Source organism: Babylonia areolata, chromosome 5 (genome assembly GCF_041734735.1).
Source record: "Babylonia areolata isolate BAREFJ2019XMU chromosome 5, ASM4173473v1, whole genome shotgun sequence".
Lineage (NCBI taxonomy): Eukaryota > Metazoa > Mollusca > Gastropoda > Neogastropoda > Buccinidae > Babylonia > Babylonia areolata.
The window spans coordinates 23052246-23076492 of NC_134880.1; the positions used below are offsets into that span (position 1 = coordinate 23052246).

General features: G+C 44.2%; 2 protein-coding genes across 3 annotated transcripts in view; both read right to left on the reverse strand.

Moving 5' to 3' along the window:
- The window catches only part of LOC143282423 (uncharacterized), a 46672-nt gene extending 44588 nt beyond the window's left edge, over positions 1 to 2084 (reverse strand). The window contains exon 1 of one of the 2 annotated variants that reach the window (XM_076588058.1): positions 1881 to 2084. The gene's annotated coding sequence lies outside the window, so the exon portion shown is untranslated. Of the gene's footprint in view, positions 1 to 1857 lie in introns of both variants that reach the window. The other variant, XM_076588059.1, reaches the window with a different exon arrangement.
- Positions 1 to 23571, reverse strand: part of LOC143282227 (organic cation transporter protein-like) — a 42549-nt gene extending 18978 nt beyond the window's left edge. The window contains exons 1-8 of the mRNA XM_076587827.1: positions 23443 to 23571; positions 22797 to 22999; positions 21479 to 21805; positions 20810 to 20944; positions 20232 to 20317; positions 19626 to 19746; positions 18399 to 18471; positions 11229 to 11420 (exon numbers count right to left, since the gene is read on the reverse strand). Coding sequence (XP_076443942.1) covers positions 11229 to 11420; positions 18399 to 18471; positions 19626 to 19746; positions 20232 to 20317; positions 20810 to 20944; positions 21479 to 21805; positions 22797 to 22969 — 1107 coding nt within the window. The 5' untranslated portion in view covers positions 22970 to 22999; positions 23443 to 23571. The remainder of the gene's footprint in view (positions 1 to 11228; positions 11421 to 18398; positions 18472 to 19625; positions 19747 to 20231; positions 20318 to 20809; positions 20945 to 21478; positions 21806 to 22796; positions 23000 to 23442) is intronic.
- Between the last annotated feature and the right edge of the window lie 676 nt (positions 23572 to 24247).

The following is a 24247-nucleotide window of genomic DNA, read 5'->3' on the forward strand; positions in this document are numbered from 1 at the left end:
GATATGGCAACCCACATGGCTCAAAAGCATCACTGTGATATATATATATATATATATATATATATATATATATATATATATATATATATATATATATATATACCCAACGCGCGCACACATTCTCAAAGACATTATGCACAGACAGACAGACAGATAGACAGACAGATAGACAGTAAGACGGGCACACACACTCAAAATATACAGAGACAGAAAGACAGACAGACATACACACACAGATGACACTGAGACAGATAGAAAGATGGACACAGACACAGACACACACCACTACAGACAGACAGACAGGCACACACACACACGCGCGCGCGCGCACACACACACACACACACACACACACATCACCCCGAACAAATCCCCACCTCCCCCACAGACACACATACAACACACACACATCACCCCCAAACATCACCTCCACACATAAACCAACACACACACACACACACACACACACACACACACACACACACAGAGACACTCCCTTAAGCCCCCTTACCCCCACCCCATCTTCACTTCCCTCCCACACGAAATCAATATCAGTTTACAGTCTTCCAACCCAGCCCCTAATTCTGGGCAACGTAAGACAGATTATGATAGGTCCCTGTATGTACAAGGTATTACAATCTTCACCGATAAAGCCATGCAGTTTCTATGTAGGAGGCGGGCTGTAGTGACCACCTCAAGCAACACAGAATATATATGGGGCATTAACACCCGGATTAATTTAATATTCTCCCTCGAAGCCAGTATGGAAACCCACATGGCTCAAAATCATCACTATGATATATATCGACCTAACATGCCAACACACACAACGCACAAATACACAAAAATATACACATACAGACAGACAGATGGGCTCACGTATACACACACACGCGCGCGCGCGCGCGCGCGCACACACACACACACACACACACACACACACACACACCACAGAACAGCAAGGATGTTAAGCTTTGCCACCTGGACCTAGTCATGTACTTTGAAAGATAGCGTTCTCTTAACAAAAGAAAATGGAAAAGAAAGAATGAGTCAATAAAAAGAAAGAAAGAAAGAAAGAAAGAAAGAAAAAATGAAAGAAAGACAGATAGACAGAAAGAAAGAAAGAACATTTTGGTGAGGCACTAAAAAATTCATTCGAGACATTTGTGTTCCAGATACCGGACAGACATTAATTTAACTTTGGCAGTCAAAACGAAGTTGATTTGAATAAATTTACCGGAGAAAATAAATGAGAGAGAGAGGGAGAGAGAGAGAGAGAGAGAGAGAGAGAGAGAGAGAGAGAAACACAGACACAGACACGCACACACAGACGCGCGCGCACGCACTATCTCTCTATTTACATTTTAGCGAGTCTTTTGATGTCTTTCTCTCTCTTCCTCTCTTTCTCTGTCACACAGACAGACAGACAGACACACACACACACACACATGCGGCGCGCGCGCACACATACGCACGAACGTACCATCACAGAAAGAAAAATCTCATCTTTCTCAGTCTCTCAATTTCTCGCATTCAGCAAGAGAGAAAGGAGGGAAGAGGGCGGGGGAGAATGCAAAGCATGTAGGTGCATAACTCACACACACACACACACACACACACACACACACACACACATACACGCACACACACACACACACACACACACGTGCGCGCGCGCACACATACACAAACACACACATCCATCCATCTACACATACACAGAGAGAGAGAGACATATACTCACCTACACATACCAACACATACACCACACACACACACACACACACACACACACGCGCGCGCACACACAAACACATACACACACAACCACAACACCACCACAAACCACCCACCTACCTCCCACCTTCTTTCCTCCTTACCTCCTTTACACACACACTACCACCACCACCACCACCACCACGAAACCCGACTGTAGCCAAAATCAACAACAACAACAAAATCACCACACACAAAACTCTTCCAGTCGTCGGAAATCCGGACAAACCACTAACTCCTCAACCTGTTGGGAGCGAACGAACGAACCTTGTCCGTGTGTCCGCGCACAAGTGTGTGTGTGTGTGTGTGTGCGTATCCTATTCAGTCACTGCTGTTTGACCGAGCCCTTAGGGGCCCGTGTCTATAGGAGGGGAGGGGAGAGGGTGGAGAGGGGAGGGGGGTGTAACTGACGGGGAGGCGGGGCAGAAGGGGCAGCACCGACAACAACACTCATTAGCTGATCGAGACGGTTTACTGCGACCCAAAGACTAAGGCGAGAGCGACCCGACTTCGATCAGCCGGTGTCGAGTGTACAAATCCACCCCCCCCCCGTACCTAAATTTCCCTCCACCTCGCAACCGCTCCTACTCTCTTCTTTGTCTCTGTCTCTTTGTTTCTGTTTTTGTGTCTCTGTCTGTCTGTCTTACTGCGCCTCCCGTCCTCTCTCTCCCTCCTAATCTGTGTTATTGTTGTTTTTGTGTGTGTTTTTTTAGCAGAATGCTCGGTGTAAGTGTAAAAATGGTGTGTGTCCATCGAGATCGATGATGACCATCGTTGTCATCCAGCTGGGGGATGGGGGGAGGGTGGTGGGGTCGGGGGGGGGGGGGGGGGGGAGGAGATGCTCATGAATCTATCTGTGAATGCGCAGATGGCTGAATAGTCCAATCTGCGCACGAAATGTTCGCTGACAGTTGGGGCAGACAAAGACAGGCATGTCATTGTCAGGAAGCTTGTTTGCCCGTGACTTTCTGGCCTGCCTCTTCTGAACAGCTGCAGCAGTCTTGTTGGCTTCGCACAACTTGGCGCCTTTGTGCACAGCAGCGCGCCATTTGTCATGGTCCACTGCAGATTCCTCCCAGGAGTCAGGGTTGATATCAAATGCTTTCAGAGAGACTTTCAGAGTATCTCTGAAGCGCTTCTTCTGACCTCCGTGTGATCTCTTCCCTTGTTGCAGCTCGCCATAGAAGAGCCTTTTGGGCAGCCGATGGTCTGGCATGCGCGCTACGTGTCCAGCCCAACGAAGCTGGGACTGCATCAGGATGGTGAAGATGCTGGGAAGGGTGGCTTTTGCAAGCATCTCCGTGTCTGGGGTCCTGTCTTGCCACTTGATGTTCAGTAGCATCCTGAGGCATGTTGTGTGGAAGTGGTTCAGCTTCTGGCGTGTCGTTGGTACACTGTCCAAGTTTCGCAGGCGTACAGTAATGTGGGGAGAACTACTGCTCTGTAGACCTTTAGCTTGGTCTCAAGACCAATGCCTCTTCTGTTCCAGACATTTGCATAGAGTCTGCCAAAGGTTGCGCTTGTTCTTGCAATCCTGACGTTCACTTCATCGTCGATGGTCGCATTTCGTGACAGTGCGCTGCCAAGGTATGTGAACCGCTCCACCACACTGAGTCTCTGACCGTTGACTATGATGTTGGGCTCAACGTGGGGTTTTCCTGGGGCTGGCTGATGGAGAACTTCAGTTTTCCTCGTGCTGATGGTAAGGCCGAAGTTCCTGCTGGCAGTGGCAAACTTGTCGACGCTGAGTTGCATGTCAGCTTCAGATCCAGCGTTGAGGGCACAATCATCAGCAAACAAAAAGTCTCTGATGATGTCTGTCATGGCCTTGGTTTTTGCTTGAAGCCTTCTGAGGTTAAACAGCTTGCCATCTGTTCTGTACTTCAGGCCGATTCTAACATCGCCATCTCTGAAGGCATCAGTAAGCATTGCAGAGAACATGACGCTGAACAGTGTTGGAGCCAGGACGCAGTCTTGCTTGACACCATTTGTGACAGCAAAAGGAGCAGATGTTTCGCCATTGTCCTGGACTCGAGCCTGTGTGCCTTCATGGAATTGGCTGACCAAGGAAATAAATTTCCGAGGGCATCCGTACTTGGCCACGATCTTCCACAGTCCCTCTCTACTCATGATGTCGAAGGCTTTAGTGAGGTCGACATAGGTGGAGAACAGATCACCATTTTGCTCCTGACATTTCTTTTGCAGCTGCCTTGCATCAAACACCATGTCGGTGGTTCCGCATTCTTTCCGGAATCCACACTGGCTCTCAGGCAAATGACCTTGGTCAAGGTGTGCTGTGAGGCGGTTCAGTAGGATCCTGGCAAGTATCTTGCCTACGATGGAGAGCAAGGAAATGCCCCGATGGTTATCACAGGCTTGCCGGTTCCCCTTTCGCTTGTACAAGTGAATGATAGATGCATCTTTGAAATCCTGGGGGATCGTCTCTTCTTTCCACATGAGTGAGTACAGCTGATGGAGCTTTTCAGTCCGCACAGTGCCTCCATCCTTGTAGACCTCTGCTGGTATGGAGTCTGAGCCAGGTGCTTTGCCACTTGATAGCAGACGGATTGCTTTCTGGGTCTCAAGAAGTGTTGGCGGATCGTCCAGTGCTTCGTTGATGGGAACTTGTGGGAGACGGTCTATGGCTTCATCATTTATGGAGGAAGGGCGATTTAAGACACTGTTGAAGTGCTCAGCCCAGCGTTCGAGAATTTTCTCCTTCTCGGTGATCAAGGTACTCCCATCTGCACTGAGGAGGGGGGATGATCCTGAGGATGTGGGGCCGTAGACTTCTTTTAAGGCATCATAGAACCTCTTCATATCGTGCCTGTCAGCATATCCCTGGATCTCATCAGCTTTGTCACTCAGCCACTTATCCTGCATCTGACGTAACTTTTGCTGAACAGTCCTGCGGATGGCATTGTACGCATCCTTTTTTGATGTGGACTTTGGGTTGCTCAGGTAGGCTTGATGCAGTCGGCGTTTCTCATCCAGAAGCTGCTTGATTTCATCACAGTTTTCATCAAACCAGTCTTTGTGCTTTCTGGTCGTGGGTCCCAGGGTCTCTGAAACTGTACTATAGATCAGCTCGCGCAAGGTCCTCCAGTCAGACTCCACATTCTGGTTGTCCAGAGAGGCGGATTCCAGACGATCTTCCAGCAGCTCCACAAAGGTCCGTTTGATGGTGATGTTTTTCAGCTTAGCGATGTTGAGCCATTTTGGAGCCTTCTTGCCTTGGGGGCGTCTCTTGGGCTGGATTCGAATATTCAGCTTCGAGACTACAAGGCGATGGTCTGTCCAACACACGGCGCCGCACATGGTCTTTGTCACACGTACATCTTGCCTATCCCTTTTCCTGACGATGACGTAATCGATGAGATGCCAATGCTTTGAGCGAGGGTGCATCCATGACGTCCTGTTACGGGAAGGGAGGCAGAAAACTGTGTTGGTTATCAGCAGTTCGTGCTCTGCACAGGTCTGAAGCAAAAGCAATCCATTGGGTTGCAGTGGCCCACGCCGTGCTTTCCAATCACTCCATCCCAGGAGATGTAGTCAGAGGCAACTCTAGCACTGAAGTCCCCAAGAATGATGAGCTTGTCTGCTTTCGGGATAGCAGCAATGACAGAGTGAAGGTCCTCGTAGAACTTCGCCTTCACTTCATCCGGGTTGGTCATGGTTGGGGTGTAGGCACTGACAATCGTGAGGTGCTTCTGGCCAGATGCCAGTGGGAGTTTCATGGTCATAAGCCTATCGTTGACTCCCTTTGGGATTCCAGCTAGCTTGCTGACAAGTGCTGTTTTTACTGCAAAACCAACGCCAGCCTCACGTCGCTCTTCGCTTCCTCGTCCACTCCAGAAGAAGGTGTAACCAGATCCCCATTCATAGAGCTCCTCTTCGCCTGCAAGCCGAGTCTCACTCAAGGCTGCGATGTCGATGTTGTATCTGGCGAGTTCGGATGCAACTAGTGCCGTTCTCCTTTGGGGTCTGTCCGCGTCATCTCTGTCCAGGAGAGTCCTTATGTTCCAAGCACCAATGGTGAGAGGAACGATCATTGTTTTTTTCTTTTCTTTCTCTTTGTTTCGACCGCTGTTGTAGGTCCCCGCCAGCCGCGGTATGCTGGCCAGGGTGATATGGAGCAGGTAAGTTTTAGGGCACCTTTTCTAGCCCCTTCCTCATGCCAGGGAGGTGAGCAGTGCATTCCTAAAAGAGGGTTGCTCAGACGCTCAGACGGCTGCCGAGCTCCATCGCTGCTCCGTGTCGATGAAGAACGACCCTATGGCCTGAGCCGCCTGCGTGCAGGTCTGCGGCTGCGACTGCCAGTGTACCCACACCTGTCGTTTCGTCGCTCGCCTGTCGCAACAGGACTTGGGGGTGATGAAGGGATGAAGGATGAAAGGTCATTAAGGATGACTGATGACTTGCACGATGAGTTTGTTTAAAGAGGAATTGCGCAACGTCGACCTCACTCTCTCGTCCGGGTTCACCAATTTCCATGGCAAGACGAAGTCGAGACGACTGGAGGATGAGCACGGATGCAGTGGATGACCAAGATATCCTTTTGGTGTCTCATCTTGCTCTTTGCACTCCACAGTGCGTTGCTGTAACCGCCTTCCTCTCCGTTGAACCGATAGGTTTCTTCCGCAGATTCTGCCGGATCCAGACTTCGCATGCATGGGTAGACACACCCCGGGGGCCAACTGCGTGTGGCATGCACACAGCACGGTGGAGCTAAATGGCCGTCGGTGGCTCTCCTGAGCCGACGCCCTTTTATGGATCTCATTTTTAATTCCAGTGGCTTAAGTGCCTCACCAGTCCCGGAAGGGAGCGGTGGGAGTGCCGGTTTAGTCGCCGGCAACCCGACCCTGAACAGGTTGTACTGGATTACAGGTTACCAGTAGCAGATCTAATAACCTGACCTGACAATAAAAAAAGTGTAAAAATAATGATTTAAGAGAGAGAGAGAGAGAGAGAGAGAGAGAGAGAGAGAGAGAGAATTAGATTCGCTTCTTTTCTTTTATCTTCTTCCCAGATTTGGAAGCTTCATGTCCACATCTCGAAAGACATTGGACTGCGCCTGTGTACGTTAGCATTCCATAGTTTTGATCAACTTGACACTTAAGTCAATGATTATCACCTGGCTTTGGCTTTGTTCTCTTTTGTTGTTGTTGTTGTTGTTGTCGTAAATACCACACTGTGATATCGTGGGGGGGGTGCGGTGTGTGTGTGGGGGGGAGGGGTTGGGGTGTCGTTTACACATTCTACAATGGGGGGGTTCCTCCCAAAGTCAAACAAAACGGGGTTTCAACACCCTTCCCCACTCACCCCCTACGTCCCCCCCCCCCCCCCCGCAACCCCCCCCCTCCGAAAAGAAAGGCCCTAGAACAAGGGGATAGAGAGAAAGAAAGATAATGAAGATAATAAAGACAGAAGGAAACGAAAGAAAGGGAGAAAGAATGAAAGGCAGACAGGACAGACGAGCGGACGGATAGACAGATACGTAGATAGATAGCTGGATCGAGAGACAGATAGAAGAACCAATAGTTAGGTGGATAGACAAATAGATCGATCATTAGTTTGATAGACAGACAGATCATTCGTCAGACAGATAGATAATCAATAGTTAGATTGACAGATGCTAGACACACAGATAAGAGAGTTGGAAAAAATATAGAAAGAAGGAAAGAAAAGACAAATGCAAAGCAAGAAAGAAAGAAAGACAGAAAAGAAGCGAAAAAAGAGGAAAAAAAATAAAGACTACATGGAACTGCTTCAGTTTTTCATTTCAGAGTTCATCCGTGATCTAATTTACTTTTCATATTTGATGTTGTTTAAAAAACTGCCGCTGTGTTATGTGCTCACTGTGTGCATGAGCAGTTTTCCGAGCACACCATTAGCTCCGGTTTATTGACGCTCAAAATGTTCGCAGTGTCTTTACTTGCTTTTGAGAATAAAATCATGCTTCAGTATGAGTGCGGCTGATCTGAAATCGACCCCCGGCGACAGTGTTGACAACAAAACATCCCCGAACTACCTCCGGGTAGATGATATAGTGTGTGTGTGTGTGTGTGTGTGTGTGTGTGTGTACGTGTTCGTTCGTTCTTTTGTTAACGTCTATCCACAATTGTGATTTCAGACGAAAATCCGTTACCTTCCCCACCACACCCATGTCTTAAATCCTCACTACTTTCCCTATTCCTCTCTACTCAATTAAAAAAAAATATATATATAGACAAAATAAAAGGAACTAACTATCAAACAAGTAAAATTTCAACAAAGAGCCAGTGGGGTTCCTAATTAAACTCTGAACTATTTCAAACACAAGGTGTAAATGTGTGTGTGTACGCGCGCGCGCGTGTGTGTGGGTGTGTGCAGAGGGAAAGGGGGATATTTTCAGAGGGGATAACACAAAATTCCTTCGACACCGGCCGTCGTCGATCACAAGATCAGACCCATTCTAACGATCGGCTCTGCTGACTTCGTTCAATTTAGTTTTCACGTCCTCTGCCGCCAGACGTCTGTATGTCACCACCACGCGTATGCTGGTTCGTGGGGAGTGGATCATTGTGCACGCGCGGTGTGTGTGTATGTGTGTGTGTGAATTCATTCGTGGTAATCCTTCATACTCTGATAGGAGTGAAAGGATGAATAACTGACACAGACAGAACTTCATGGCTGAAAGACCTGTTTGGATAATAATTATGGTGTGTGTGTGTGTGTGTGTGTGTCTGTGTAGGAGATGTATGTGTGTGTGTGTGTGTGTGAGGGAAAGAGAGAGAGAGAGAGACAGAGAGAGAGAGAGAGAGAGAGAGAGAGAGAGCAGAACACTCCAGTTGTTTTCTGATCCGATCAGTTTAATGCTAAGTTTCCAGCTTGTTTACGGTGTATGGTAAGCAAATAAAAATCACTGAAAGTAAGAGAGAGAGAGAGAGAGAGAGAGAGAGAGAGAGAGAGAGAGAGAGAGAGAAAGGGGGGCGGGGCGAAAAGAGAAGAACAGGGGGCAGGGGTGAGGGTGGAGAGAATATGCGGGGAGATCGTAAACAAACGATAGACGGTATGACAGAGATGGAGAAGATGAAGACAGAGAGAGAGAGAGAGAGAGAGAGAGAGAGATCATTCAGCCACAAAGGATGCTTTTAATTTACGTAAGTTTATCACACAAAACAGTAAATGAATAAAAAGGCGCATGACTCTCACCAGTAATTGATTCTCATCCAACTCTGCATCCTTGAGCCTGAGTACAGTGTGTGTGTGTGTGTGCGTGTGTGTGTATGTATGCGTGTGTGTGTGTGTGTGTGTGCGTGCGTGCGTGCGTGCGTGTGTGCAATTTTCCTCAAAATAAAGATCGTTGTCTCGTCAAGGTTTATTTCCCTCTGTGTGTTTGTATGAGCGATTGAGTCAGTGTGTGTGTGTGTGTGTGTGTGTGTGTGTGTGTGTGTGTGTGTGTACTGAACAACATAGAAACAAAATGATTTTACTTTATTTTAGGACATGTCCCGTCTAATGATACTGGACATTGAATTGCCAATATATGAATAATGACAACAAAATCAAAGAAACTGAAATTTAAGAAAATGGTTGAATGTACAACAGACAGGTCTTAAAATGAGGGCAATAACAGACGAATATTTAATAAGCTGTGCTGGAGACTAGTCATTTCTTTAAAACGTGAAGCAAATGGAAAAATGATGCCACTACCCAAAAAACAAACCTGTGACGTACTGATGATATCACAACATCATCTGGTTATTGCAATGTTTAAAGCTCAAAATAATTCATAGTAATCAGAGGGAAACTACTACCATTTCCACTTTCACTGTAAACTTATTCATACAGATACACGATGGAAAATTTAGGAACAAGAAAGTCTGCACCATAATCATTTTGAGAGTTTTGATATTCCTTCGTGTATCCTATCTGGAACAACTATATAAAATCTTCCGAATGCTAATTTACAGAACACCTTTATGCAACTGATCCAAAACAACAGGAACTTCTTTTATTGGCTTTTCCTTGTGTTCATCACAAGACGCCACATTTTGTAAGTGTTAAAAAAAAAACGAATGAAAAGGGTGTTTTGGTGTAAGAAAAAAAGAAACCCACAAAGAACCAAATCAAAACAAAACAACTTTTAGTCACAAAGGAAATAATAATAATAATAATAATGGACATTTGTTGATCATTTTCCTCCCTTAACGAGAGCTCAAAGCGCTGTACAATAAACATCAAACACACACACGCGCGCGCGCGCAATAACTCACAAAAGAAAGAAGAAGAAAAATAATGATCTAGCACACAATAATATAAATTCAGATTCAGAGACTATGCGTATTACATAATTACACACACACATACACACACACAACGAAAGAGAGAGAGTGTGCATGGCTTATAACTGAAAAGGAAACTGTAGAAGAAGATATTCCAAAGTAATGCATACTATGTACGAGGAAAAATGATTGTAAGGGGAAAAGACGTGCGGAAAATGTCGCATTATTTTGAACATCCAAGTGTGCCATAGAAAAGAGTATCTGCATAAGGCATTCACAACAATCGCTGTTTTCACAGGGTAACTTAGAATGATGTGGGTCTATTAACTGTCTGCGCTGCTGATAATGAATATAGAAAAAACACTGAAATTGAGAATCTGTACCTATTATCAATGCCTCACCATGGTATCATCATAGTCAACAATATATATATATATATATATATATATATATATATATATATATATATATATAGAGAGAGAGAGAGAGAGAGAGAGAGAAAGAACAAGAACAAAACTTTAATCTCCAGGCCTCCGGCCCCTAGAAAGTCAAAAGTACACAATATGGTGATCACTAAGCCACAACAAAATGTAAAATACGTACTTACTTAAACCTATAGAACAAAAGTGCTTCTTGTGCATAGTAAATTAATTCTAACTTTCATCATTGTTGTCACAGAATTCCTGTCGTTTCTTCAGGGCATTAAATATATAAATGCAGAGTTTACGAATACTGTAAACAGAACCATTCTTCAGCAAGTGAACATACGATTGACCTTCAGAGTTCAGATGTTTTTGCCGCAGGTTATTGTAAAGGACACAATTGTTTATAAAATGGTTTTCATTAGAGAGAGAGAGAGAGAGAGAGAGAGAGAGAGAGAGAGAGAGATGTGTGTGTGTGTGTGTGTGTGTGTGTGTGTGTGTGTGTGTCGTAATCGCCACAATTTCCACCGAGACTGATAATATCAAAATGTCAGTTAGTCACAATGGAAAGAATAACTTTAAACACAATTCGTAAGATAAACTATGGACTGATCACCCATGGAAACATGAAAAAAAACCCAAACCAAAAAAACAACAAAAAAACAACAACACCAAAACCAAAAACAAAAACGCAACCACAGCACAACGACAAAGGAGCAGTGAAACTATTGACTTTCATTTTTAATTTTTTTTTAATTTATACACAATCTGATTTCTGCTGGTCATTCTGAGAGCGTGGAGACACTATGTCTGGAGCAGTGATGTACAGCTCCATTTCCTCAATGGTCTGGGGAAGTTCTCTGCCACAGGTCTCTGGCAGCATCCGCATACAGACAGGCAGCAGAAGGCAGCACACTCCGAAGATAGTGCCCGGTGCCCAGGGAAAGTGTCGGATCTGGAATTTGGAAAGAGACGTTTTGAGAAAATATTGGGAATGAGGAAAGAAAAATCGTTTATACAAACACATAGTCTCTTCATGTTGAATGATGATATTAAACTGTGAGGAAAGCAAGGAAGGTGAGGCAAAATGTGAAGACAAGAGAGGCAAGGCCTTCACCAGACTCACTTGTGATACACTTAAAAAAATCAAAAAAATCTAATCGTTAAAATGTGTTCTGTATTTGTTATTATAAAGCTTCGGGTTAAAAGAAAATGAAAAAAGAAAAAAAAGTCCTAACAGCAGATTCGAACCCCGCATGTTCGGGTGAGAAGAAATTGTCTTACCCACTACACTACCGTGGCTGCTTAGCTGACGTTAAAAAAACAACAACATTTAAACATGGTTTTTTAAAGGGCGATAAATCGATTGCGGTATTCGCAGTGAGAACGCTGCTTAAACCATATTATTTTGATGTATCTTGGGCATTCAAAAAATCTTTACGGGCAATTAAAAATTCTTTTTAAGTCCGTGGTAAAGGAGGCAAGGCTATCGCCGTAATCACACTGCAACATTTAGCCGTTTTCTCTGGATCTAAATAGATGTACAAGTTTAGTTACACCCGGTTGACACGGTCGATTCAATTTCTCTTTTATGTTCATTCTAGTTTTATAGTTTTAAAGTTGATATGAAAATTGAGTATTTTGTTAAAGTAATAACATGTAGAACCAAGTACAAGTACTTCTAAACGTCGTATAAAGTGAAAAGGACTTCATTTTGAGAAAAGTCAAGACTGGAAATTTTTACGTTTCATCAATTCAAGGATATAAACTTTCATGGTCTATTACTTTTAACTGTGAATTCCGACTGATTCTGTGGCTATTTTGATGGCAGTTTGGGGCATAATCCAGTAAGTGATGAAGCGTTCACAAATCGTTCTCTGAATAAATATTTAACGGTCTCCTTCTCCAACTTTCCATCACATGTTATCGTGTATTGTCCATTGAATATAGGATTGAACGGGCAGGTCAATAACTTGAAACAAAATGAGCACGCGTTTTGAATATGTATAAATATGTGTACGCAATTGATTTTTGTCCATGACCTTCAGGGCCCAGCCAATAGATCTACTTGTCGTATTGATTTTAGTATTTTCCGAAAAAGACCACTTGGGCCAATGAACATAGTGAAAGCCCTGTACACTGTGAGTAAAACACACAAGCTTTTTATGTATTGAGTATAATTTCAAAATGTAATGTTTAAGATGAGAAAGATCAGTTGAAAGCAAATTAAGCCCCCTAGCATTAATTACAGATTATTTTCCCTTTTTTACTATCTGCACCAAAGACATGCAAAATAAATATAACTTCCATGCTTAGCAAAAGAAGTTCCTGTTTGAACAAAAAATGATAAAAATGACTGCTCTTTTGTTGTGTCAGAGTATCAGATCAAAGTGCCAAGTTTAGAGAATTAAAAAAATATAAATATAACAGTAAATCCAGTTTGCATATAATTTGGCTTCTTTTTAATTTTTTTTTTGTGTGCCCATCCCAGAGGTGCAATATTGTTTTAAACAAGATGACTGGAAAGAACTGAATTTTTCCTATTTTTATGCCAAAATTGGTGTCAACTGACAAAGTATTTGCAGAGAAAATGGCAATGTTAAAGTTTACCACGGACACACAGACAACCGAACACCGGGTTAAAACATAGACTCACTTTGTTTACACAAGTGAGTCAAAAAGGGAGGATGAGGAGAAGAGGATAGAATGATGGAAGGAAGAGAACTAAGAGGGAGAGGAGGAGAAGGATAGGATAAAGATGGCAATGACAGAATGATGGGTGGTGGTGTTGGAGAAGGATTGGAAAAAGATGGATAGGACAGGATGACGATAGGTGGTGGTGGTGGAGAAGGATTGGAAAAAGATGGATAGGACAGGATGACGATAGGTGGTGGTGGAGAAGGATTGGAAAAAGATGGATAGGACAGGATGACGATAGGTGGTGCTGGAGAAGGATTGGAAAAAGATGGATAGGACAGGATGACGATAGGTGGTGGTGGTGGAGAAGGATTGGAAAAAGATGGATAGGACAGGATGACGATAAGTGGTGGTGCTGGAGAAGGATTGGAAAAAGATGGATAGGGCAGGATGACGATAGGTGGTGGTGGTGGAGAAGGATTGGAAAAAGATGGATAGGACAGGATGACAGGTGGTGGTCGAGAAGGATTGGAAAAAGATGGATAGGACAGGATGACGATAGGTGGTGGTGGTGGAGAAGGATTGGAAAAAGATGGATAGGACAGGATGATAGGTGGTGGTGGAAAAGGATTGGAAAAAGATGGATAGGACAGGATGACGATAGGTGGTGCTGGAGAAGGATTGGAAAAAGATGGATAGGACAGGATGATGATAGGTGGTGGTGGTGGAGAAGGATTGGAAAAAGATGGATAGGACAGGATGACGATAGGTGGTGGTGGTGGAGAAGGATTGGAAAAAGATGGACAGGACAGGATGACAGGTGGTGGTGGAGAAGGATTAGAAAAAGATGGATAGGACAGGATGACGATAGGTGGTGGTGGTGGAGAAGGATTGGAAAAAGATGGATAGGACAGGATGACGATAGGTGGTGCTGGAGAAGGATTGGAAAAAGATGGATAGGACAGGATGACGATAGGTGGTGGTGGAGAAGGATTGGAAAAAGATGGATAGGACAGGATGACGATAGGTGGTCGTGGTGGAGAAGGATTGGAAAAAGATGGATAGGACAGGATGATAGGTGGTGGTGGAGAAGGATTGGAAAAAGATGGATAGGACAGGATGATGACAGGTGGTGGTCGAGAAGGATTGGAAAAAGATGGATAGGACAGGATGACGATAGGTGGTGGCGGTGGAGAAGGATTGGAAAAAGATGGACAGGACAGGATGACGATAGGTGGTGGTGGTGGAGAAGGATTGGAAAAAGATGGATAGGACAGGATGATAGGTGGTGGTGGAGAAGGATTGGAAAAAGATGGATAGGACAGGATGACGATAGGTGGTGCTGGAGAAGGATTGGAAAAAGATGGATAGGACAGGATGACGATAGGTGGTGGTGGTGGAGAAGGATTGGAAAAAGATGGATAGGACAGGATGATGATAGGTGGTGGTGGAGAAGGATTGGAAAAAGATGGATAGGACAGGATGACGATAGGTGGTGGTGGTGGAGAAGGATTGGAAAAAGATGGATAGGACAGGATGACGATAGGTGGTGGTGGTGGAGAAGGATTGGAAAAAGATGGACAGGACAGGATGACGATAGGTGGTGGTGGTGGAGAAGGATTGGAAAAAGATGGATAGGACAGGATGACAGGTGGTGGTCGAGAAGGATTGGAAAAAGATGGATAGGACAGGATGACGATAGGTGGTGGTGGTGGAGAAGGATTGGAAAAAGATGGATAGGACATGATGACGATAGGCAGTGGTGGTGGAGAAGGATTGGAAAAAGATGGATAGGACAGGATGACGATAGGTGGTGGTGGTGGAGAAGGATTGGAAAAAAGATGGATAGGACAGGATGACAGGAGGTGGTGGAGAAGGATTGGAAAAAGATGGATAGGACAGGATGACGATAGGTGGTGGTGGTGGAGAAGGTTTGGAAAAAGATGGATAGGACAGGATGACGATAGGTGGTGGTGGTGGAGAAGGATTGGAAAAAGATGGATAGGACAGGATGACGATAGGTGGTGGTGGTGGAGAAGGATTGGAAAAAGATGGATAGGACAGGATGACGATAGGTGGTGCTGGAGAAGGATTGGAAAAAGATGGATAGGGCAGGATGACGATAGGTGGTGGTGGTGGAGAAGGATTGGAAAAAGATGGATAGGACAGGATGACGATAGGTGGTGGTGGTGGAGAAGGATTGGAAAAAAGATGGATAGGACAGGATGACAGGTGGTGGTGGAGAAGGATTGGAAAAAGATGGATAGGACAGGATGACGATAGGTGGTGGTGGTGGAGAAGGTTTGGAAAAAGATGGATAGGACAGGATGACGATAGGTGGTGGTGGTGGAGAAGGATTGGAAAAAGATGGATAGGCCAGGATGACGATAGGTGGTGGTGGTGGAGAAGGATTGGAAAAAGATGGATAGGACAGGATGACGATAGGTGGTGGTGGTGGAGAAGGATTGGAAAAAGATGGATAGGACAGGATGACAGGTGGTGGTGGAGAAGGATTGGAAAAAGATGGATTGGACAGGATGACGATAGGTGGTGGTGGTGGAGAAGGATTGGAAAAAGATGGATAGGACAGGATGATGATAGGTGGTGGTGGAGAAGGATTGGAAAAAGATGGATAGGACAGGATGACGATAGGTGGTGGTGGTGGAGAAGGATTGGAAAAAGATGGACAGGACAGGATGATGATAGGTGGTGGTGGAGAAGGATTGGAAAAAGATGGGTAGGACAGGATGACGTTAGGTGGTGGTGCTGGAGAAGGATTGGAAAAAGATGGATAGGACAGGATGACGATAGGTGGTGGTGGTGGAGAAGGAATGGAAAAAGATGGATAGGACAGGATGACAGGTGGTGGTGGAGAAGGATTGGAAAAAGATGGATAGGACAGGATGACGATAGGTGGTGGTGGTGGAGAAGGATTGGAAAAAGATGGATAGGACAGGATGACGATAGGTGGTGGTGGTGGAGAAGGATTGGAAAAAGATGGATAGGACAGGATGATGATAGGTGGTGCTGGAGAAGGATTGGAAAAAGATGGGTAGGACAGGATGACGATAGGTGGTGGTGGTGGAGAAGGATTGGAAAAAGATGGATAGGACAGGATGACGATAGGTGGTGGTGGTGGAGAAGGATTGGAAAAAGATGGATAGGACAGGATGATAGGTGGTGGTGGAGAAGGATTGGAAAAAGATGGATAGTACAGGATGACGATAGGTGGTGCTGGAGAAGGATTGGAAAAAGATGGATAGGACAGGATGAAGATAGGTGGTGGTGGTGAAGAAGGATTGGAAAAAGATGGACAGGACAGGATGACGATAGGTGGTGGTGGTGGAGAAGGATTGGAAAAAGATGGATAGGACAGGATGACAGGTGGTGGTGGAGAAGGATTGGAAAAAGATGGATAGGCCAGGATGCTGATAGGTGGTGGTGGTGGAGAAGGATTGGAAAAAGATGGATAGGACAGGATGATAGGTGGTGGTGGTGGAGAAGGATTGGAAAAAGATGGATAGGACAGGATGATGATAGGTGGTGCTGGAGAAGGATTGGAAAAAGATGGGTAGGACAGGATGACGATAGGTGGTGGTGGTGGAGAAGGATTGGAAAAAGATGGATAGGACAGGATGACGATAGGTGGTGGTGGTGGAGAAGGATTGGAAAAAGATGGATAGGACAGGATGATAGGTGGTGGTGGAGGAGGATTGGAAAAAGATGGATAGGCCAGGATGCTGATAGGTGGTGGTGGTGGAGAAGGATTGGAAAAAGATGGATAGGACATGATGACGATAGGTGGTGGTGGTGGAGAAGGACTGGAAAAAGATGGATAGGACAGGATGACAGGTGGTGGTGGAGAAGGATTGGAAAAAGATGGATAGGACAGGATGACGATAGGTGGTGGTGGTGGAGAAGGATTGGAAAAAGATGGATAGGACAGGATGATAGGTGGTGGTGGTGGAGAAGGATTGGAAAAAGATGGATAGGACAGGATGATGATAGGTGGTGCTGGAGAAGGATTGGAAAAAGATGGGTAGGACAGGATGACGATAGGTGGTGGTGGTGGAGAAGGATTGGAAAAAGATGGATAGGACAGGATGACGATAGGTGGTGGTGGTGGAGAAGGATTGGAAAAAGATGGATAGGACAGGATGATAGGTGGTGGTGGAGAAGGATTGGAAAAAGATGGATAGTACAGGATGACGATAGGTGGTGCTGGAGAAGGATTGGAAAAAGATGGATAGGACAGGATGAAGATAGGTGGTGGTGGTGGAGAAGGATTGGAAAAAGATGGACAGGACAGGATGACGATAGGTGGTGGTGGTGGAGAAGGATTGGAAAAAGATGGATAGGACAGGATGACAGGTGGTGGTGGAGAAGGATTGGAAAAAGATGGATAGGACAGGATGACGATAGGTGGTGCTGGAGAAGGTTTGGAAAAAGATGGATAGGACAGGATGACGATAGGTGGTGGTGGTGGAGAAGGATTGGAAAAAGATGGATAGGCCAGGATGACGATAGGTGGTGGTGATGGAGAAGGATTGGAAAAAGATGGATAGGGCAGGATGACGATAGGTGGTGCTGGAGAAGGACTGGAAAAAAGATGGATATGGCAGGATGACGATAGGTGGTGGTGGTGGAGAAGGATTGGAAAAAAGATGGATAGGACAGGGTGACGATGGGTGGTGATGGTGGTGCAGGAGAAAGAGGGCAGGAAAAGATGGGTGGACAGGATGACGAATGGTGGTGATGCAGGACAAGGAGGAAGATAAACAGATGCAGGAGAAACTGGAGGAAAGAAGGAGGCGAAGAAGAACCACGAGGCAAAGGACAAGGAGAAAGTGGGTGCAGGAAGAACTGGATTATCAGAAGAAGAAGAAGAAGAAAAGGTCGACGACGATGACGAAGACGATAGGGAGAAAATGCACGCGCGTGCGTGTGTGTGTATGTGTGTGAGTATATGTGTGTATAAGTATGAATGTGTGTGTGTGTGTGTGTGAGTATATGTATATATATATATATATATATATATATATGTGTGTGTGTGTGTGTGTGTGTGTGTGTGTGTGTGAGAATATATGTATGTATATGTATGAATGTGTGTGTGTGTGTGTGTGTGTGTGTGTGTATGTGTGAGTATATGTATGTATATGTATGAATGTGTGTGTGTGTGTGTGTGTGTGTGTGTGTGTGTGTTCATTACAGTTTGCAACTGCATTTCCTGCTTCACAAACGATTTCATCACCCCACGTATTCGCTCATCTTGAGTGTGTATCCATCTGTGTCTTACCAAGGTTCTAGAGTATGGGGCGACTGTACCACCCACTCTGCCCGCCATAGATGCCACTCCCAGACTTGCATTCCTGAAAATAGGGAAACAGGAGCCATGAACTTATACTGTTTGGACGAAACCAAACTATCCACACACACAAAACAAACAAATAAACGAAATACAAAAAGAAATAAAAAGCAAACCTCGCGCACATACTTAGAAAAAGACAGAGGGGTAGAGATTTAGATTCAGATGATTTGTTCATTTAAGGCAATTGCCCCACATAAGAAGAAGGCGACGACAAAATTTAACATGTGTCACTATAATTATTTGTGTATAGACCACAACCGTAATCAATTACCACACCATTTAGGATACAAGTATCTCTTTTAGCTGAAGTGCTCTACTAAACCGTGCATAGTATCATAACTATTCGAAGACATCAATAAACATCCTCGGAATATACATGGATATGTACAATATTTCTTTGGAATTTATCTCAAAGGTCTGTAATGGCAGGACATTTCAAAACAATATTGACTTGATTCTCTTTGGATTCCTCGCACAGATGACATGATAATTATGAATGGTTTGCAGATTTATAACGCTGTGTATTTTTGCGTAAGAAAAAATAAATCTGAATCTGGTTAGAGTAAGCCACAGATGTCTGTTCCAGAGTTCTTGTTCACCAAAAATAATACCTTCATAACAGACAACAATGCATTCTTTGATATGCTAGATAGATCTCGAAATGCAGCAACAAAACTGAAACGAGAAGAGAAAAATATTCCAAGGTGTTTATAAACATTAACGACTGGCATCGTAATGCTCTTATAAATCCAGTTTCCCTTGCTGCAATGTAACAACCTTTTCTGAAGATGGTAATTGCTTTTATCCAAATTTACCCATACCTGCAACTGATTATTTAAATTTTCATATTGATTAACTGCATCAGTAAACCAACGGCTGTCTCTGAAAGTAAGGGTTTGTCGTCAACGAGAAAGAAAAAATCAATAATTCCAAGAGGTTATTCTTTGTTTTTATCCAGATGGATGACTTTGATTTCCACATACACACATATACGCACGCACACACACGCATACAAAGACACACACACAAGCACACACGCAGACACACATACATACAAACGCACACACACACACACACACAAAGACAAACACGCGCGCACTACCCCTCCACACACATGGACAGACGATGACAGGCTGTCACAGAGTGAAACAACACCTCAGGTTGGTTGGAAACTGCTCAGGAGTGTACATGAAGAGCGTTCCATAGGAAGCAGTGATGGCAAACTTGCCCACAAGTGATAGCACCACCACCGCTATGGTGGACGCTCGGGTGTCACCTGCAGCCAATCAATCAACCAAACAATCAACCAAACAATCAGCCAGCCAAACAACTAACCTACCAATCAGTGCAGTCACCCAGCTTCAATTAATTGATTAATCAATCATCAGTCAATCGATTAACTCATCAGACAGTCACCCACACACTTTGCAAGCCAGCCAGCCAACTGATCAGTGCAGTCATCCAACATAGATCAATCAGTCAGTCAGTCAATGAATTAGCCAGTCAGCCAGCCAACTATCCGACCAATGCGCCCACCAGTTAGATAAACCAGCTCAATCAACCAGCCGACTCTACCAACTCAACCAGCCAATCAACCAACCCACCGAATAACCAACGAACTAATCACGGGTACGACTGTCAAATGATTAGCGCGCTGGATTTTCGCCCGACTACGATCCCCGTTCAACCTGTTGGGTTGAGGGTGGATCTTCCACGTCAACATATGTGTAGACCTGTTTGTGTGAATCTGACAGCAGTCACCTGCGAGTGATGGCAAAGCCACAGAGGCCAGCAGTGATAGTCCCGCCAGCACGTGAAACGCGGCGCAAGGTCTCTTCCGACCGAATCTGAAAACGAACGAACAAACGAACGAACGAATCAATCTAGCATAATCATATTCTAATATAACATAATGAAAAGACGTTAGATGATAGCATTCTGGCTACAAAAATAAACCCAAATATAATAAATGTATAACGAATAAAATACCAACATCAAGAAAAGATTTAATGCTAGCTGGTAAAATAAACAGCAAGAGAGAAAGAAAGAAGGAAGGAAGGAATAAAATGATAGAAAAAAAAGGGAAAAACGAAAAAAGAAAAAGAAAAAAAAAGGAAACGAAGAAATTAAGATGGAACGAAAGAAAGAGAAAAACGAAAACGTAACAGAGACAAAATACCACAAAAATCAACACTGACAGACACACAGACAGGAAATGAGACAGACTGACAAAACAACAACAACAAAACAAAAACAAGAAGAAGAAAAAACAACAAATATTATTACACTAAAGGTGAGGCCACATACCACTCACACATCACCTCACACAATACACAAACCTTTCCACCAAGTAGAATGCAACGGGAGCGGTCGGCAGTTCGACCAAAGCGCTGAGGGTAAACCCCAGGTACATGTCGTCAGCAAGGTTCACTGACGTCATAGACAACCCGTAATACGTCAGTACATTCACAAACCTGTCATTGAAATAAGTACAAACACTTTGTCAGTGAAATACTTATTTCAAACTGCCAGACGCACAGTAAAACAAATCTGAATAACAAATATGACGGAGATATCTATTCCATCTGCATTTGAAAAAACAAAAATGTATTTGATTATTGTTCATCCACAAAACTGAAGCAGGAACTCAATATAGAGACGAAATGGTTACAGTGCAGAGAGTTAAGTCAGACGGAAGAATATCCAAAGACGTGGTATATATACATAGAGAGAGAGGAATTGTTAGTTGACTAAATGGGTTAGTATGTATGCATGTCAACATGTCGACATATATGCAAGTTCGTAGTTATCCTGATATTATGTATGAGGCTGGTGATGAAAACAAATGCGTTGGGATAGAAAAGGGAAAGATAACTATGTAAGAAAGCAAACAGGCATGTGCTTTTTACGACTTTAAGGTAGTAAAAGATCATCATTGCAAAATGACGACAAATGGGACAGGTCATTATCATCACACTGCACTGAAATCGGTTTCAAGGAAGCCTCACCACGCAAAGCCATTGATCACAGTACAAATGAAGACGTGTTTGTGCCTGAAGAAGTCCGTGATTCCGTATTTGGGCAGGTCCTCTTTGTCACCAGACGCAGAGTGACTACCCAGGAGTGAGTTGGGATGCTCTCCGGGAACCTCAGATGCTCCGTTCTTCAGGTCGTGTCCTTCATCAGAGGTGTGTTGCCTCAGAACCTTGGTTCTGAAGACGTTGAGCACGTCCACCTGGCTGACTTTGTTCTGAGCTGCCGCCTTCTTCAGTATCCGCTCTGCGTGCTCCACCCTGCCGTTAGCCACCAGCCAGCGGACTGACTCCTCCAGGAAACTGGAAACATAAACGACTGGATGATCAAGGTATTGTTAAAAACGAGATAGACAGCAAACAGACACGTGTAGATGCACAATATACAGAGATAGGGTTACCAAACCTGCTGGACAGTGTGTTTTCTGAAAGCAAGTGTATCTTCAAATAGGAGATAGGTAGGCCAGCTTTAGACATGATTTACTGACCTTTTGGGAGTTGGAAGAAAATGTTTTGGCCAGGACCTGTTCTTCCTCTTTATCAACCCCACCAAGATACTCACAACTTATCAGGTTATGTGGCCCATGGTCAAGTCTGGAAACATTCGTCTATTCTTCAAAGGTGGTGAAAGTGGTTGGGACTGACATGATGACTAGAAGGGCCTTAAATGGCGATATGTCTGCAGCATTCCAAGTTAGGAATGATTAGTGAATATAGAACGAATGGATATAGATATGGATGAATCGTCAGATTGATAAATTGAACTACCTCAGTGACGTTCTTTCAGATTCTCAGAACTTTAGAATATTTTCCATTAAGTATTCCACGAGATGGTATATTTCAAAAATAAAATGTTGATATCCAGTTACACAAATTACCCAGTCCAAAAGGTCAGTATTTTATTCTTTCATGATGAGAAGAGGAAAACAAGGAGAAAGACAGACAGAGTGAGAAAGAAGGATATTTACATACTGAGTGTGTGAGAGAGAAACACACACACACACACACACACACACAGATACACACACACACACACAGAGGGAGACACAAACTGAAACACAGAGGGGGACATAAACGCACGCGCGCGCGCACACACACACACATACACACACAGAGGGAGACACAGACATACACAGACACACACACACACACATGGGCACCCACATACCCACACAGGAGGAGAACAAACCACTACCTTTCCATATCACCAGAAAAAACAACAACTGAACCCTGCGAAAAGAAAAACGAAACAAAAAGAAAACAGGCGGATACGCATACAAAACCAGACCCTCACCAGATCAGCAGAAAAGAGTAAGCAGAGAATCCAGAGATGATCAGCTGGAGGTAACGCCAGGGGAAGTGCCTCATCAGAAAGGACAGCAGTCCCAGCAGGATCATGGCACAGCCCCACAGGATGTTGAAGAACACCATGTGGATGTAGCGGCCTCTGGCTGGCAGAATCTCCATGCCTAGGATGACGCCCGTCAGATCAAATCCCTGCCATGAGTGAGTGAGTGAGCGAACAAGTGAGTGAGTGAGTAAGTAAGTCAGCAAGCCAGTCAGTCAGTCAATAAGTAAGTAAGTAAGTAAGTGAGAGAGTGAGTGAGTGATTGAGTGGTTTGTTGGTTGATTAAGGACGTGAATGAGTGAGAGTTGGTGAGTGAATGGGAGAGTGAGTGGTTGGTTAAGTAGGTCAGTCAGTGAGCGAGTGCAATGTTGTCGCAAAAACTAATGATGAAACAATTTAGAAACTTACTAAGGTCAGAATGCTAGCGACCTACATGGATAAATACATGAATAATTGATTGAATAAATGAATGAATGAATGAATGAATGAACTGATGAATAAATAAATTAATAGATAATAAGTGAATGCATATACAAATGAATAGATGAATGAATAAATAAATGAATAAAACAAATGTGCCCACTAAAAATACCTGCTCAAATGCTCCCAGAAAGAACCGGAGCGAGGTAAAAACGACAAAGGATGGAGCGAAGGCAGTGGCCAGTCCAGTAAGCAACACACCCAGGCTGCTCACAATGTGGATTGGTTTCCGTCCGTACCTGTATGCGGTGGCACATGGAAAATTAATAATAATAATAATAATAATAATAATAATAATAATGATAATAATAATAATAACAATATAAAAAATGCAGGTTTGCAAAGCGCAGTACCCCCATCTCAAATGGGGCTCACTGTGCTTTACAATAAACTATACAGATTTAAGACTAAGTGACATAGACTATGTACCAGGTCAACACAGTCAACACATGACATTGGCTAAAATACACATATGTAAGACTATGTGACATAAAAACATGTAATTAAATGCAGGCACCATCACAGTCTCAAATCAAACAGACGCATGCAAACCACAGCAAAACAAAGCACGTCACATTCACCATAGTCAATCTCAATTCCATCCCCGAGATGTCCGACACGATCATAGAACTATAAAACATCATAATGGTCTTGTGTGATCGTGTCTTTTCCCTTGAAGCAATTGTACGGGGACAACAAGAGCCAACAAAACGTTGCAGAATGGAACCTGTTTCCATGACAACACAGGCAACACAAACTGACAGCCCCAGCCCAACACCTACCTACGCCAATGTGGCCAGAGTTACCTCACCGAGAAACCAGCGAGTTCAACAGATAGAAAACGAGCCAGCCACCTGTCGTATGTTCCGATAGTGCTAGTCGTCTAGCTGTGACAGAGACGGCAATTCCGATGCGTC